This window comes from Anopheles arabiensis, chromosome 3, assembly GCF_016920715.1.
Source record: "Anopheles arabiensis isolate DONGOLA chromosome 3, AaraD3, whole genome shotgun sequence".
Lineage (NCBI taxonomy): Eukaryota > Metazoa > Arthropoda > Insecta > Diptera > Culicidae > Anopheles > Anopheles arabiensis.
The window spans coordinates 11,343,533-11,361,942 of record NC_053518.1 but is presented as its reverse complement, the minus strand read 5'-3'; the positions used below and the strand labels follow the sequence as shown (position 1 = coordinate 11,361,942).

Below are 18,410 nucleotides of genomic sequence, written 5' to 3'. Positions count from 1 at the left end.
TGGAGAAGGAAAGAGAAATATGTTATAAAAATGATTTTAAATCTTTTGCTATGATTTGTTTTATCTCTTCTCATCTTTCATGGTTAGATGTATGAATCAATCAAAAGCACTTGCAGATAGAATTGACTCCCACAAGAACTCTCATTGCGTTCATATAATATGCTCTGCCAAACATTTGTAAGGAGTGGGTAAATGTACTATTTGCGAATTCCCCACAACGAGAACGTTGGCATCATGTGTGTTAAGAGCCTAACCCTCTATTCGACCTACCTATATCGGCCTGATGATTCGAGCCGGAGGTGATCTGTGTGAAGCCTCCCGGCGTCGTTGACGCTGCCTGACCGCTCGGCACCGTAAACCCGGACGGTGCGTACGTACCGGCCGACTTGTACGGCATGCCCGCCGTCTGCTGCGACTGTCCGGTCGCTGGCGAGAAGTGGCCATCGTTCACGAAGCCCGTCTGCGGCACGATACCCGACTGGGGCGTCTTGTTCCCTGCCGCCAGCCCAAACCCACCGTTACCGCCCTGCTGCGGCGGCTGTCCCTGGAACCCGGCGGCCTGTTGTTGCTGTTGCAGCTGCTGACTTCGCTGCTGCTGAAGGCGCAACTGGTGCTCCCTCATCAACCGGTACTGGTTGGTGAGGGTCTGCAGCATGGCCTGCTGCTGGGCGGTCAGATTGTTCTGGTTCTGCAGGAACTGCAGCTGCAACACTTGCTGCTGGTTAAGGTAGAACGGTGGCACCGGCTGGCCGGCCACCGTTCCGACCACACCACCACCAGCTGGTCCGCTGCCGGGTCTGCCATCCTCCTGCTTGAAGCGCTTGTTCGGCAGACCATTGTTGCTGCCCACTTGCTGCTGTTGCGGCTGCTGTCCGGGATGGTACTGGGCACCCTAGAAATCGGAAGAGGAAAGTAGAATAACGTTGTTACCACGTGGCCGAAGCGGTGCAGGGAATTTGAGGTTAGGAGCAGGTGGCAAATATTCTGTAGCCATTGGTACTATCAAAGCTCCACCGTATGGGTAAGTGAGGGTGGTGTTAGCGAAACCTGACTCCGGGAAACACATCCCGGTCAATCTTGCATTCTGCGACGGTGGCCACACTCCAATCGATAAAGTGCTACACTGAACGTCACCTCGTAATGCGTACATTGACCTCGTGGCTCGAGAGAAAGAGAGAGAGAACACACAAGACGGTCGCGGAGGAAAGGGAATAATCACGCGCAATAAGATTTTTTGGCAAATTCACTCTCGCTTTCTCTCTGGCAGAGCGAAATTTGTCCGCTCCCAAGGTCAACCGGCGATACACGAACGGCTAGAGTTCGTTGAACCTTACCTTTATCCGGCGAGCGGGCCTAACCTCACTTTGTGCATTTCCAAGTAAAACCGCATGGTCGCGTACCATGCGGTTTCAGCGTGTTTAAGCTACATTTTTACACACGAAAAAAGCGCAACAAAATACGTGTACCAAAGTTAAAAGATTAACACAATTTGATGAAAACCGAGAAAAACATTTTCTAATTGAATTTCACTAAAGAAAGAATTAACTAGCTTGGAGCGGCACTATGAAGCACAACCGGCTAGGACGGCGCGCGAAACGAAATGGAATTATGAATGGTCGTGAGAGCTGTGAGAAACGTCTCTCGCCCCCTAGGGGTGTTGCTGTTTGCACTATGGGCGAGTTTTGTTCTGCATGGGGGTATTTCTCTTTTAACAAAGTTTGAACGTTGTAATATCCTAATGCATGTAAAATATTTAAGGCTTTTTTTAATCATTTAAATACCCTTTTCTAGATGAATTATTTAAAAACATGCTCATCTAGCTATAATTCTGAACATTTTACGGGCAAAGTGCCATCCAAGTGAGTTCGAACTGAGCGCTCACTATGGTGAGTTCGAATCAAACGTGAACTAAAAAACTCAGCATCGATTTTAGAACCCGACTGGGCAGCTCAAAATAAAAAAAAAATTATACGGCAGCATATTAACAATATAGGCCTTTTTACATTTACGTTTTGTAAAATTAACAAATAAAATTAATAAATGTAAAATACTCCTCAATTTAAGGAGATAGAAACACGTGCAGTTTTTAGAACATCGAACAACAAAGTTTTTAGAACATTACAGCATTTCTCCTTTTCCACACGCGCGCCATCTATCGGACTTTCGACACATAACAAACAGTGAGCTCATTTCGTTTTTTTTCCAAACCGGCTTCTTGTATCACTTCTCTCTCTCTCCCATCACAAGAGGATCAATAGAAATTATTTTGAATCATTTAATTTCATTCCATCATACACAAAAAAAAGACAAAACTCACCTGTCCGTAGCCTTTCTGAAACTGGCGTTGCTGTGCCTGGGCGGTCTGTTGCTGTCGCGAACTCATCTCATTGGAAATGGGCAGATTCCAGGCCTCCTCAATTGACGGTAGCTGCCGCCGTTTGGACGTTATGCTCGGCATAGGAGCGTTACCGAGATGCTGCTGCAGGAATTTGATACGCTGGGTAAGGCTTTGCGATCTGCTGCTGCTGCTGCTGTTACTGTTGCTGGCACCGTTGTTGCCACCGTTGCTTAGATCACCGCCGAGCACCGTCGGCTGAGTATTGGGTGCTGTTGTCCCTGTTGGGGTGCCGCTGCTGCTGCTCGTTTCCGGTGTGCCCGCGGCCGCGCTGTTCGCCGTAACCGACGACGTTCCGCTGGCGGCGGCTGCGGTTGTTGCACCACCGGTCGCCGCTGTAGTAGTGCCGGTTGAAGCGGCCGGTACGGTTGACTTCTCGCACGCACTGACCGTACGGTCTTTCTGCTGGTCCTGGTTGATGGTGGCGTTGCGGAAGCAGGCGTATGCGTCCCGCGGCTGATTGCAGCTCTCGTACAGTATGCCCAGGTTGGTCCAGGCGGCTGAGTGTGACTTATCTAGCTGCACGGCACAGATGTAGGCCTGCAGCGCATCCATAGGCTGGTTCTGCTGCTGGTAGAGCACTCTGCAGAGAGAGAAAACACAATACCCTCCGGTTCAGAACAGTGTGCAATCGTGCGGGGGAAGGCCGATTGGACCACTTACCCGATGGAGCACCATGTGTCCGCGTTCCCTTCGCTCTTCTCCACCGAGTTCCGGTAGGCGATGAACGCGTCGTGCACCTTGTTGATGCCGGCGAAGCAGCGGCCGAGCAGGTAGAGCGTCTGGCCCGAGCGCGGTTCCGCCTCGATCGACTTCTGCAGACAGTGGATGGCGAGCCGCTCCCGTTGCACCTTGTCGCCGAGCAGCTCAACGGTGTGGTACATCCATCCCAGCTGCCGGTAGATGTCGGCCTTCAGTGACGACGTCAGCTGCTTGCTTGCCAGTAGCCGCTCGTATGCCTCCTTCGCTGTCCTGTACTTGTTCTGCACCTCATACAGATGGGCGACGTGAAAGCGGACTGCAACACGCCCCGGAAGAAAGGAAATGGAACAGAAAAAGTGCCGCCGTTAGTGCAAGGGATCAAGTGGTGACTGTCGCAAAACAAAACAGCAGAACAGAAGAACACACAGGAGAGAAAGCGTGTACGAGGAAAAAGAGAGAACCCCCGAAACCAAACCACCAAACACCACCAGCGAAGGACGACGAGGACATTCAACTCACGAAAGATACGAATGTTTCCATTTTGCAACACTATAACTCACGCACCGGGAAACTGGTCCGGGACCCGATTAAAATGTAAGCTTTATTGCACCGTCTCCAGGTGCTGCTCCTCCTTCGTACTTTGCTGTAGGAGCACGTGGTGCCGGGAGGCAGATACATAAAACAGCAACAGGTGATACACACCACACCGCACCGCGTTGTGTCAAAAGGTAAGTAAATCGATTCCGATCACTATCATCATCATCATCAAATCATCAACCTTCTCCCCCATCTTTCTTAGTGCGCTTGGCTTGGCACACACACAACATAATCCGTTTAGCACCTTTTTTATAACCATTTCCGGTTGAAAATGACAGGAGGGAATTGCATTTCGTATGCACTACAAATTGTTTCCCATTATAAGGTGCCCCCCTCCCGAGAAACTGCAAAAAAAACTGAACTGCACACTACAGTGCAAGATTACGGATTTCAACGTCAACGCAAACACAAACACGCACGTGCACCTTAGAGCCAATCCTGCAATAAGACCCTCTCCTTCTGCTTAAACACACACACACACAACACGGAAAGGGCTTTAATTAATAACACTGTTTTAATGGGCGAATAAATTTACACCAACCCACGTCACCTCACATTGCCTGTGCAGTGACATGCAGCGTGCAGCAGACAGACGCCTAAACGGGGCAGCACCAACACATGCAACAGTTTGTCATGTTTGTTAATTTTAAAGGGGTGCTGCTGCTGAAGAAAGGTGTTGCGAGAGTTTCGTGAGAAAGTGTTACTGCTTTAGTTCAGTTGGCAACCCCTTGTTCTCGTTTGCTGAATGTTGCATGTACGCAAACAGTTAATTTTACGTAGGACAAGGAACACTCACAGAACACGCGGCGAACCACCAACCGGCAGGAGATGGTGGTGAAGGATTGTGTCTCCTTAATTCCTTCAACAGCGAACCGAAAAATCACGACCTAACACAACACGGTGCCAAAATGGGTACACACTCACTCCGCACACACACTCTCTCTCGCTTCGCTGACGACTCACCACCGGACGGAATAAGACTGATGGCCCTGCCTGACGGAGCTCCTCAAGAAGGTCGCATTTAGGAACCTCCCGAAAGGAGTCTATTTGCAGCCTAGTCGGTATAGACGAGCTTAAAGGCACCACACAGCATCAACCCATGCTGTAGTAGAGAGAGCGAGATACTGTAGAGAGGTAGGCAGCTGTCGATGATTTCTAACACGATGAACCCAACAACAACCAACCGGCACGGGATTTAATGTGTAAAAAAAGGGTCCCGCGCGTAGTGCTGTACCCGTGTGTGTGTATTGGTGAGAGAGCAAATGCATAAAGGTACAAGGTAAGAAGGTATTTTCCTCTATTCAACCTCTTCTGCCCAATTCCTTCAAGCGAAGTAGGACCCCGTAGGATTTGGAGTTCACGGTCAGGCGTAAAAAATAAGCAAAGAAATCGTCCTTTTACTACGCTATGGGAAAAAGGGAATTTTACTTCTTTTTTTATGCAGGCATAGCAAATCCTAAAACCTTCAGAATTTATTGTAAAAAAAGGAAAGCTTCAAATTTAAAAAAAAAAATCAATAAAGCGCAAGATTAACCATAAGAGAACACCCACAAAAGGTTTTTTTTTGGGCAAATTTATAGTTTCTCTAGTGTTCCGCTTCGGAAGCTGTTTGTATTTAGTTCCCAACATCTCAACATTCTTACGAGCATCTGCAAGAACAATAAACTGCACAAACACCACCACCACATGAGCACACAAAAACATGAGCCTGGAGGAGGATGTGACGAGTCTATTAACTCGATTTAGCTACGAGCACAAGGACATACCCTCGATTGTAGAGCGCAAGTAGAATAAGAAAAAGCCAATATTTTAGGTATCAAGCAGGCAGGCATTGAAATTTTAAAAAGGAACACAGTTCTGTTGGTATTTATGGTCAGGAATTGCAGGACAATAAACCCAAAATTCATGGCAAAAAGGGAAACAAAAGTCATAAATGTACACACAGCGATCGCTTTAAACAGTGAACAGTGTGTGTCCCGCCAGGGATATGTTAAACAACAAACGTCGTCAATAAAACTATATTTCCTTATACACTGGGCAGAGCAGGGAAACGCATACCAACACAACATAATTGCAGGATAATAGCCAAGCCACTCCTGCTGTGTTGTGTTGTGGTGTGCTGGGTCGCCCCCACCAAGGATGGTGTTGGTTGAATGTGATTTCTAATCGTGCCGCAGATGAAAAACGCATCAGTCAAAAAAGCCCAAACATTCCATTGCATCTGCAAGCCATATGTGTGTGTGTTGCTTTGTATCGATCGTAGGGAAGCGTTGTTCCCTGCTGTCCGTCTGTCTGTGCGTCCTTTTCTCCAGTTTGTAGCGCTTGCGGTTAGACCACCTGTCGACTCGGTAGTTGCTGGAGCTATTTATCATCCCTGCCGCAATGCACATTACACCCTCCTCCCTCAGGGCCACCTTGTCGGGTCGCCTGTGGCTTTTTCTCAATGGCAAGAACACCACACCAGCACACCCCTCCCTCAGGCTTCTAGTTCCATCCAGCTCAAAACTCAAACCGGCCCATTTACACGTTCGCGAATTGTTGCAGCATTTATCTGGGCGATCCTCCTCACACGCCATGTGTTTATGTGTATATTATCAGCAACACAGAGCCACACAAACGGCGGTCCCCTCCATGGGTGCTATTCTGCTGGGTTATTCCATCCCCTGGCCCTTTCTCAGGTAAGCACATTCACCTTTGCCAGAGCTCATTAGCCAGCGGGGAGAAGAACTGCTCTCTCTCTTTTGGCACATTTTTCACCAAACATGGGATACACCATGGGCATTTCATCAGCTGATGATGATGACACACACACACACCGACCACTAGCGACAAAACGGTGTCGACTTTTTTTCCGGTACCAAACACAGGACACGACACAGGTAGCTTCTTACGAGCTCTTGTGTACCTTAAAGACATCCAAAGTGCAATTTGTAGCAAAGAGAGTCTTCATGTGCAGTTACGGTAAAGCGGAGCAACTGTACTGCCTCTACCCTGGAGGGTTGTGAACTCATTTCGTCCTCTAATTGAATTGCATACATCCACGGCGCATTAATTATCTCTCTTCCTGGGCTCTTTTGGAATGTGTGTTGCCTCCGCTTGCGCTAACGAAGAAAGCAGTTTGATTAAGATCAAATAAAAAGACCATCATTTTGCAGGTCGTTTGCCTCCCCCATCTTCACCCCGAACCCAGAAAGGTGTTAATCGGTCGGTTCTACAGCACCCAGGTAAAAGGGGAGCCCCATTTGTTTTACATCGCGACGATACTCATCAATCATCCCCGTGCGCGACAGACAGGACACACACACAAAACGATGAACTTAAAACAAAAGGATATGGCGCTGCCTATCTATCCATCCATCAGTTCTCGGCCACTTTTGTTTTTTTTTTAACTTACTCTCAAGCTGCGCTAGGGTGCACGGGGACGAATCGTTGAGCGCTAGCTGCAGGTGCTTTAGCGATTGCTCGTAATCTCCATTTACCTTGAGCATAAGCCCAAGCCGCAGGTGTACCTCATTCGCACGCACAAAGTCCGGGCAGACGTACAGCAGCTTCTGGAAGGATTTGATCGCCCTAAAAGTAAAGGGAGGAAAATGGAAAAGGAGAAAAAGGATGGAATTAGTGATTAATATTGTTTTTTTACAAATTATTTTGAGTGCATTTATTGTGTAATTTATTTAACGAAATACATAGGACAAGTAAGATTGGTTGCGAGTTTCCGAAAATAATTAAATATTTCCCCTTCAGTCGAATTATGAAGCGCAAATAAATATAAATAAACAAATAATGCCGCAACAAGGGACATTAAGGCAATCTTGCATTATCATAATGAAGCCCCTGGTTGCCCCTCTCCTCTTACCCCAGCAAAACCTTTATCAATGAATTTTACATTTGACATAAAACACACAATGTGAAGATCCTCCTCTTCATCCTTTGCTTCCAAATCGGTAATTAAATCCTTCTTTATCCTTCTTCAAAGCGACGACTTCCCTCGTCCTCCACACCAAACACACCACAGCTGCTCTGCCGCCGCCCGGGTCCAGCAGTCCAGTATTGCAGGAAGTCACGTATGCCACTTGTGTAAAAGCATCAACCGCCTCAACCTCCTAAAACGGCTCGTGTTGAACCCAAAAAAAAGGACATTGAAACCAGCAGACGACAAGCCCTGGTCCCTGTTCCGTCTGTCTGTAGACAGGTGGACGAGACGGGTGCAAAACATATGCGCTGTTGCTGTTGCTGCTGCTGCTGCCTGCTTCGGCGGCGGCTGCTCCTTTCGAAGCAGAGGAACAATTCGTGAACCATCTGTCCCACAAAACGGGGGAACAACAGAACGAAATAAAACAAAAAATCGCCCCGCGGGAAACGATAAATGGAAAGCATTCGCTCACTCATTCACACGGGAAGCGGGGAACATGTCAGCGGCTGGGCACAGGCAAAAAAGGATGTTCACGCGCAGAACGACGGGATGAGATGATTTCGATTTCACTGTGTTTCCCCGTTTTCAACGATTGATCTCCCGGTGGGTTTGCGCCAGCGGAAACGACCATTAGACGAAGCAGCACAACGACTAGTAGAGCGTGAAAGTGTGAGCATTTGGCGTGTGCAAAATACGCACTCAAAAAGGAAAATGGAATGTAAATAGGAGCCAGAAGAACGCTTCGTATCACGGTGTAGTCACGTACTCGAGTTAAGCCCCCCGCACACACTAACAAACGCCAGCACAGGGCAACAAAATGGTCAACCACATCATACCATCTGCTGCTGCTGCGCCCCAGAGAGTCGGGGGCGAAAAAATGTTGCCACTTTTGGCCACACGGATAAGAGCAGCGACAAGTGAGGAAATACCTTTGCCAACAAAAAACACACAAAAAAGATCCTCCGATTTTTTGGGGGATCCGATTTTATTTTAAATGTTGTTTGTAGCCTCTGTCTGCGATGGAAAACAGGAGTTCGAGAGAAACACATCCTGCGCACAGCTTCTTTTTTTATAAGTCCGATAGATGTAAAATCCATTTTTCCAGAGACACAACGGGTTAGGAGGAATTGAATTTTCAAATGCACAAGTCGTTTGAAATTATGAGTTCTGTTTTTTTTACCATTGAGAAATGAGTTTGAGTTCGCCCCCCAAAAAAAAGAAGAACAACCAAAAAGACTTTGCATAATTATTTTTATTTATTCACGAGCACTCACCAACAGTCGGAGAGACCGGGGTAAATAAACGGTTAACAATTAATTGTATTCAAGGAAAAATGTCTTTTTTATGCTTTTGAGAGAAAAAAACAATTAGCGAAAATTATAACCCCAATAAATCAACAATAAAAAAAAGAAAAGACATGGAAAAAGGTAAAACACACTCAAAAGCAATAAGAAACAGATGGCTAAAAAGGGGTACTTTAAAAAAAAAGCAAGGACGAAGGATTATTAGATTTGAAATAGAAATAGCAATTAAATTGGGGGGAAATGGACTTTAAACAACCCATTTAAAATGATTTCATACAGTAGATGCAAATGCGGTTAAACGAACTACCGAGAGAGCCCATGATGGCACAACCTCCTACTTCCTACTTCAAACGAGAACGTATGATAAATGGGCTGATGCTGGTTCTGTCGTCGAGAGTGCTTAAGCATGTTGCGGGAAATGGAAATGACGGTTGGATGTGTGCTTGTGGTGCTTGCGTAAAGCGTAAAGGGGAAGAGATTTAAACCAGCTAGGAACCATCATAATCTCAGATAGTGTTGAAAATACAACACATTTAGGCGTAAAATGTTTACCTAAAAGTTTCACATTTCGATGAATTTGAACCAACATTTCAACAAGCAAACAATATTTACCAACATTAAAGCGTTTTAAAACAGACCAAAGGTAAACACCGGCATAAAAACGCCAATGTAACACGGAAAGCACGTGCATCGCGCGCGTCACGTCCAGTCCGAGGGTCCGTCAGAGGAAATCAATCCCACGCCGTCACGTTACCACCACGTCAAATAATGATCCTGATTGATGCAGACACGTACGGGGGATCGGAGGGAGAGCGAAAAAATAAGGACAACGTGAGGAAAATATTTGAAACCCACCCCGATAATCCTTACAATGCAACATGACGGGATACATGGGATAAGGGAAAACCGGTAGCCGATAGAGGGGGGGGGGAAACAGCACAACATCCCAGCCACATGTGTGTCCATATGTGGACACAGCACGAGTGAAGGTAGAGCGAAGTAAAAGCAGAAAAAACAACGTCATCAATTCCTCCGTCACGTCAACACACACACACACGCTCGCTGTCATATAAGGGCGGTTGGGCTCGTCCTTTTTCATGTACCGGCGCGGTGGTCAGGACGATGACCGCGCGTAGACACCGAAGCTTCACACAGTAGCACCAGCATGCAGAGGGCGGTGAACTATTGCGGAAGTGATTTTCCACCGTTTTGCCTCCCCCTTTCTTCACACCATGAATTGCACAGAAAGCCCCGAAAAAGAGAGGATGTGTGCGTATGTGCAGATAAAGAAAACACACTCGCGGGGAAGCTTCACCAATACACGCAAACTTATCCTGTTTACATAGCTCGTGGGAAATGCGTTTGTTACTACCACAATTGGGAGCCACTGAAAAGAGCGAAAGGGATACACATACGGAAGCATCCTTTGCTGCATGAGTGTGTGTGTTTATATCTATATACTTTGTAAACAAACACACACACATATACATGGACACTCCGCAAAAGGATACCGTTTTTCCGCGAGAAAGCGTGACATCAGAGAGAGCTCACGAACGAAAACACTGAGAGCGCAAGGAGGTGAGTGACCGTTAGAGTGCCGTGACACTCACTAACACAAAACAGCGCCAACATCAACACAGTCCCACACACTGTGATGTACAATGTATTTACAACGTATTAGGCAAGCGGCAAAGGGAGAAGGGTGGCTGATGGGAAATTTGATGGAAAATTTAGCAAAAACAGAAGAAAAGCTCTGTTTACTGATTTTGCTGCGATGGGGTAGGTAGCCGAAACGCCACACAGGGTGAAAAGGAGAGTGGGTGATTTCAATGATGCTGGTGATACAAGGAAATTAGCATACATTTCCACGTAAGAAGGAAGTCGCCGCACGTCATCGCAAATGATGAAAGCAAAACAATCCTCTCTCTTTCGGCTCTCTCTCCCTCTCCCTCCTTCCTGTTCGCCTCTCTGAGAGCCTTTTCCCAGCCTTTTCTGTCGCATTGTTTCTTCCCGGCTCCAATGCACATGGCCGCGCGCGTGTGGCCAGTAGGGATAAAATCAATATTTCAAGGAGTGGCAGCAGGACGACGCGTAAACCCGTGTGGCGGTGTTGTGTGTGTGTGTGCTTCAGGCCATCCTGCCCCATCCAATGCCATTATTTATCATCTCTGCTGCTGGGTTGGCGCGCACTTTCGCTCTCATATACTTTCTCACCCCTCCAAAAAGGGAGACCCAACACACCCTGGTATCCCCACCAAGTGTGTGTATGTGTGTGTGCGGGAAAGTTCTGCTGGATGGATAGACCGTGTGGTTGAGTTAAGCCAAACGGCCATCGTCCCACGGCAAAAGCTTTCGCGCTTTCCCAGTCCAGCATCGGTCCTTGGAGCATTCCTGTTCTAATATTTATCGACATCCTGTGGGAAATAGTGGGTAAGCCCGCATACACATGCCCAACATCCAAACCCAAAATGGCATTCCATCGTCAACCGACCAAGCTGAATTCGCTCTCTTCTCGCTCCCTGGGCGCGCTGCTGCTGGTGTTGCGGTTCATTTGCTCCACAATTTACAACGGGAGCAACGCCCTTGAGCGCAAGGATAAACCACACGGTGTATGTGAATGCGTGAAAGGAGCAACGGGAATGAGAGACTGGGTAGAGCGAAAAAAACAACGCATTTCCACACATACCTCGGTGTATGTAGAGAGAAGAAATTCCACGAAATCATACTAACGGAAGCACATCGGCACCAGAGGGTCCAAAGGGGAAGGGGTGGGCACACAAACAGGCGCAGGGCACAAATATTTTCACTTTCACTTTTAAAGCAAACGATTTTTCCCCCTCTTTTCAATCGTATTCCGCGCGCCCTTATGCTGCAGAGATAGCTTGCAAAATTAAATTCTGAAAAACAAGATACATACACAACCACCCACACCGGCAAACAAGTATGTTGTGTTTTACTGTCCCGTTTTTTTTCAATTCTGTTATTTATTTTCATACTGTGTTTTGATTATCGCTTTTCCCATCCCGCAGCTATTTTATGCTATTTTAAGTGTGTAAAGTAAAACGAGAAAACAAATGATACTGTTTTTATCGTCCTGCTGTCCTGCCCTGCGGATAGAAATTGCACCGCCAATGGATACAATTTGCCACAGGTAAGGCAACCGCCGCACACGTACGGCACCAGCCAACAAACAACTTCAATTTGGGGGGCGAGGAGAGTATCAATTGTAAAGTTTTTTGTTTCAATTTATGTGATGTGGAAAACAAGCTGTACGTAACACCAACTCGTTTAATTATTCATGGTAATAAGTTTCCAATAGAGTTGTAGCTTCGTGAGATGAAGAGCGAATACGAACAACCGCTGATTAATATTAAGTTGCTGCATTCATCGCTTCTGTCGCTTCGGTGGTACAATCGACAAATCGTAAGACCAGACAACAACAGTACGCACCCGGCATGGGATCAAGTCTCATAAGAATTTGAGTCATTCATGAACATCTGAGTGATTATTATCTAGTTTATGATTATCCGGTTTTATAACTAGGCCATTAAATGGAGATAAGAGGCCGTTAGAAGCGCCAAACATTGTTTGTTGCACACATTTATTGAACTATTTTATCCCAAGCAAATAAAAAAGTATGTTATAAATGAAAATTGTCACTTATTAGTCGCCATTTGTTTATACAGTCACTATAACCGCAAATACCGAAATCGAATATGAACCACTTTGGTATGTTTTATTCAATCCGGTTTGCATTGACGTACATTAAAAACACGCCTCCACCAGAACTCTATGTCCAACTTCTCTAAACGTTGCACGAGCACGCAATCAACTTTTGCGAATGAATTATGTTCTTCTAACGAATCGTTTAAATCTTGTCCTCTCCCCCCCCCCCCCCCCACGGATACCACCTACGAGTACATTCTTGTTGTAGCTGCACATGCAAGGGTACAACTTCACACACCTTCGCACACCGCACCGTTAGATGCACATGCAATGCACATTTCGCAAGCTGGCAGCAACAACCCTTTCTTCGTTTCCCCTCCTCCTCACCGTTCGATGGTGTTTATGGACCTTTTTTCGATTGAACCTCCGCTTCTCCAATTCTACCATTGGTAGATGGTGGTGATGGTGAGTGAGACTAAAATGTGTGTCAAGGTGTGCCCCCGCTTTAGATTTCAGTGTCGGTGCCTATCGGTTGCCCATTTGGTACACTATCTCCCACTCTCAATCGCCGCAGAATAGAGCACGATACAACAACAACGTGGGCTCCGGCTGGAGAGGGTTGCAGTAAAATGCAGCTGCAATTGTAAAGTCGATACCTAAGTACTAGTGATGGGAAAAATGAAGTTTTTGTCGATTCCGGCTAGCTCCGCAGTTTTCTGGAATCGATTCCGGCTAGTAGGTCCGGAATCAGTTTCCGGAATCGATTCCGGAATCGGCTCCGGAATCGGAATCGACTCCGGAATCGGCTCCTCAGATGATTCCGGAATCGGCTCCGGAATAGGAATCGGTTCCGGAATCGACTCCGGAATCGGCTCCGGAATCGGAATCGGTTCCGGAGTCGGCTCCGGAATCGGAATCGGTTCCGGAATCGACTCCGGAATCGAAGTCGGCTATCGAATAGGAAATGGCTCATAAATTAGAATCGGCTACCAAACGGAGTCAGTTTCGGCATCGCCATAAAAAAGGCGTTTGGGTCCAATCATACTACGTATTGATAACCGCAAAAATCCAAATTTACTTGTAAAAGATCCATTCGCATGGAGATTCCCGGACTGATTTCGCTCCGGAGTCAACACCGGAATCGGCTCCGGAGCCAACTCCGGAATCGGCTCCGAAATCGGCTCCGGAATCGGTTCCGGAATCGGCTCCGAAATCGGCTCCGGAATCGGCTCCAAAATTGGCTCCGGAATTGGCTCCGGAATCGACTCCGGAATCGACTCCGGAATCGGCTCAGGAATCGGCTCCGGAATCGGAATCGATTCCAGCATCGGAATCGGCTCCGGAATTGATTCCCAACACGGAATCGGAATCGGGTAGGTCCGATTCCGAGCTCCCACCACTACTAAGTACATTTAAGGGGGGTTTGAATTTTCTCTACGCAAAGAACAATTTTATGATTCATTTTCAAGTTGTTTTGAGTTTTCTGAAACAACCTTTGAATACAATTTGTCTACATACAAATTGATTGATACAGATTTCCTCTACAAAGAAAATCTTCGGTTGTGTTTTCTTCGGGCTAAATCAATGTTAAATAAACGCTCCCTTTACAAATCATTTATTACACCGGTATCAACTCCCAATGTCGTTCACTTCTAAAGAATAATAAATGAATTATGCGCACAGTTGGAACTGGCATAAATGAACATTTGAAATAAAATATAAGATTTTTTACAATTTATTTCAATGGCTTCAAGTAATAAATCATGAAAATGCGTATTCTTGGTATTGATTATTCTGATCTAATTATTACAGGGTTTTCAATCAAATAAGGGAAAAGTTCAATCAGTTAGGAGAATGTTGCAAATCGGTAGGGGAATGTTGCATGCAAGCTGTGGAAATTTGCAATCATATAGGGGAGTGTTGCAATCAATTAGGGGAATTTTGCAAGCATACTGTGGAGCTGTCATCAGACTGTGGGTGCCGCTGTAAATACCTCAACATATGTATTTTCATCAATCTTACTAACGTCCCTTATTCCCTTATATGATTCGAAACCCTGTATATCAATTTTGATATGCTTTTATGCAGTTCTGTAATTCAATAATGGTAATTAATTACATCAATAAGATATCTCATTTTCATTACTTTTATAGAATTTCTTCTCAAAAAGATAGTAATTAAAATCATAATTAGCTTATTTTTGGTTTTGCACTATTCAGTTTTACACTTCTTAAAAGCGTTTGTGTTCTCATCCATGTGACTTTTTAAGTATTGCGACCTTAACCGACCATTCAAAATTAAAAAAAAAGAACGTAACATAAACTTTATGTGTTACAATAAAAAAAAAAAACAATTTAAAAAATATTCTACAAATTCGCAAGAAAAAGAAAAAAAACTGATGGTAAAAACAATAAACATTTCAGAAGTTACCAATCGGTCGAGCCTTTTCTGTTGATGAATTTCTCATTTGAAGCTTACCTAAAAAGAAATAGAACAAAACAAAGACATTAATAAAGTGGTTAAGATGTTTCAAGAAGAGGTAAAATATGGAATCCAATAAATATGGTCCAACAATCCAATAAATATAGTGAAAAGATAGTTTGAACAACATTTAACATGACATGATAAGAAATTTGTCTAAAATGAATCACCCTCAACATCCTATTGCATCAACATTGCGAAAAATAAAAGCAGCAAAAGGAAAAGAATCAGGAAATGATCCGGAAATATGATACAACCCCAAAAACAGGAAACATAAATCCCTGCAGAATGGTACGTGACGTACGCTAATCGTTCGCCGCACCCCCGCCGCGCGCATTGCAACGCTTATTGATATTTTATGCAAACCCTTTTTCAATTTGTACTTTCCGGTCCCGTCCAAAACGGGAAACGCGTCGTGGAAAAATTCGTGTATAAATTTCTCCATTGTGTAGGAAAATAACTCTAAATTCGGAGGGGTTCGGTTCGCAATAGAATATCAATAGAGAATTGTCAATCAATGTGCAAACACACCAACACACACACACACACACACACAAAAACGATTGTTCGATTTTCTCAAGATTTAAAAGTCCCTCCAGAATCGGTACACAAAACACAAAAGGGGATTAAAAAAACGACAACCAAAAAAAAATACGGAACCCCTCCCCCAGCATACACACACACAGACAGAGCTCTCGGGAGTGCTATAAATCGTCCAGCAAACATAGAGACACGCATTGCACGTGCAAGTCTCTCGTGTTGCAGAAAAAAACCCCACCACCACCATATCGCCCGCCACCTAACACGATCGATTAGACACTGGGACAGGGATAGAGAAGGGGTCGGAAAACCATATCGCAAACATAAATCTCCTGTGCATATGACAGGCCAAAAGAAGAAGAAGAAGAAAAAGGAGCATAGAATTCCGCAAATCTAGCAACAGCTGGTTTGCACACAGTTCACACAGCTCACGCGATTTGCGATCTTGAGAAAAACGCGCTTTTTGTAGCAGCAACTCGTGCGCGCGTAAGGCGATTATCACGCGACCAAGATCCGAATGCGAAATGGCAAGAGGGGTGGTGATGGAGTGCGATTTATGATGATTCTGAACGATAAGCTTCATATGTGTGTTGCGCACTCGTGTGAGTTATTTTTTAACACAGTAAAATCCGTAAACGTAAAGCCACTCAAAGCAAAATTACCCCTCTTCAGTAAGTTTGTGTGTTTTTAATTCAATTTAAACCGCACAATGTACTACAAGATCGTTGTGAGCATGTAGGCTTCATGTATTCATGATGAAATTGGGCAGGAAAACTTGAGCTAAATAATAGGGGTCAACGCATACACACGCACGACGTCGTTGAGATGGCTAATCAAAATGGCCATTCCAATTGATTAGCGATGCTTCAACAATTAAAGCAGGAAGACACTTTTCTGCACATTTGATTTCAATAGATGTGTTGTAAAACGGTCACAAGGGACCACCAGTATATCCCTAGGGATAGAAATGTACAAAAGGGAAAAGATAAAATCAACAAAATGACAAAACATAATTGAATCGACAGGATTGTTTTAAACATTAATTTGCCGAAAAATAGAACTTTCTACAAATATGCTCGAAATGGTAGATTCCATTTTCGACATAAACAATACAAACTAACTAGTTTACTGAATCAAAAGTCGATACCGGAAAAAAGCCAGCCATCAATGTAACACACCAATTAAACCGTCGCCGTAAACAAACCTCCTCCGCGTCATCGCGGTAGCCTATTAAAACGATGCCAGAATATTTATTAAAAAAAAAGGAAAATTATCGTTTTTTCTTCAACATGCACACACACACACACAAACTGCTGATTTGCATAACGTCAATTGATGTGGAGGTCTGGGCTATTTTGCACAAAATAAAAGCACTCCAGACACAGAAGAAGAAGGGGCAACCGTCGTTCGCCATTCTCGTTCGCTGATGAATCCGATTTGACAGCCGCGAGACAGCTCATCCTCGGAGCCTTCCGCACCGAGAACGGGTTGGTGGGTGTCTGTGACGTGTGCGTGTGTGTGTGTCTGTATGTAGTGGCAGGGAATTGACCACAACGGCGGCCATCAGACGGCCTCTCCCCTTTCCTTCAACGAACAGCACACAGCAGCATGAAGCGAACGGCGCGCGCTGCCTTTCGTCATGCTATGATTATGCAATCAATAAATTATGCGGGACACACACACACACACAAACACACATACGTATGCACCCGTGAAGGGGGTCTTGGCAATTGCAACTGCTGCAACACTGATGCAATTGTGGTGCGGTGCTGCCAGGCCAGGGCCAGGGATGATGAGCGTAATTCTACCACAAACTTCCTGCTGCTACTCGAGGCTTTTCCCCCGTTCTGGAAAACATATTTATTGTTTTTTTTTTCGGCATCAATTGCTTCCTTTGTTACACACATACTCGGGCTCTGCGCAAGGGTCGGCAGCAGACGTAAAGACTTCCAATTAATAATGCATCAACAATCGAACGCAAACGATGCAGCAGCGGGAAGTGCATCCGATGTGGATACAGGGGAACGATACCGTTTTAGTATCAGTGCAGACGAAAATAATGGAATGAATTTATTATAAAAATTTTACAATACATAAGGCTATTTACTAACTGCATCCTAACTCTAAAACGTCTTTTGTTTAATTTAAAAATATTTTGAAATTCTCTAAGAAAAAACCTATCGATTGATTTCAATCTAAAGCAAAGAATTAAAATTAATATAAAATAAAACAAACCCCGTCAAACAAAGGCGTAATTATTGATCAAATTTTACGCACGTGCTGATTTTATTTCTACTCTTCTCGATGGCATCTCAATTTGAACCATGCCCTGCTGATTCCGCAGACACGTGTGCACATTTCATCTCGTGGCAAGTACGGAGCTGCTGCTGGGTTTGTTCCCTGCCGGGACGATCGAGCTACCGATGATGTACAAAATGCCGGTGGAATTGCAAAACGAGAAACAAAACAAAAAGTGCAACAGCCACCCGCTGTTAGCCAGGACTTATTAGGGTTTTGTGAATACCGAATGACTTCTTCAACCGCACTTGAGTTTGCGAAAAACGGGTTTCTACCTAAAGAGAGGTTCCGGTTGGAGATGGAATAAGTGGACAGATCTAGCATCTTAACTCACAATTAAACCATTAAATCGTCGTAATGGTTGAACGGGAAAGTATTATGAAGATGTGTTATTGAGTGAAGGAGCTGTTGAATTGTTTGATTGAAAATAGCCAAACTAATATGCTTTAAACTTGTATTCAAGTTAGCATTTACTAAATAGTTTTCTGCGGATCGTATTCCATTCGTTGAATCT

General features: G+C 45.0%; 1 protein-coding gene across 2 annotated transcripts in view; it reads right to left on the bottom strand.

Annotated features, from left to right (window-relative positions):
- The window catches only part of LOC120902251 (histone demethylase UTY), a 98,431-nt gene that overhangs the window by 11,015 nt on the left and 69,006 nt on the right, over positions 1-18,410 (bottom strand). For both annotated transcript variants that reach the window (XM_040310834.1, XM_040310836.1), the window contains 4 exons: positions 7,089-7,264; positions 3,059-3,413; positions 2,318-2,978; positions 271-892 (listed from right to left, as the gene is read on the bottom strand). In XM_040310834.1, coding sequence (XP_040166768.1) covers positions 271-892; positions 2,318-2,978; positions 3,059-3,413; positions 7,089-7,264 — 1,814 coding nt within the window. The remainder of the gene's footprint in view (positions 1-270; positions 893-2,317; positions 2,979-3,058; positions 3,414-7,088; positions 7,265-18,410) is intronic.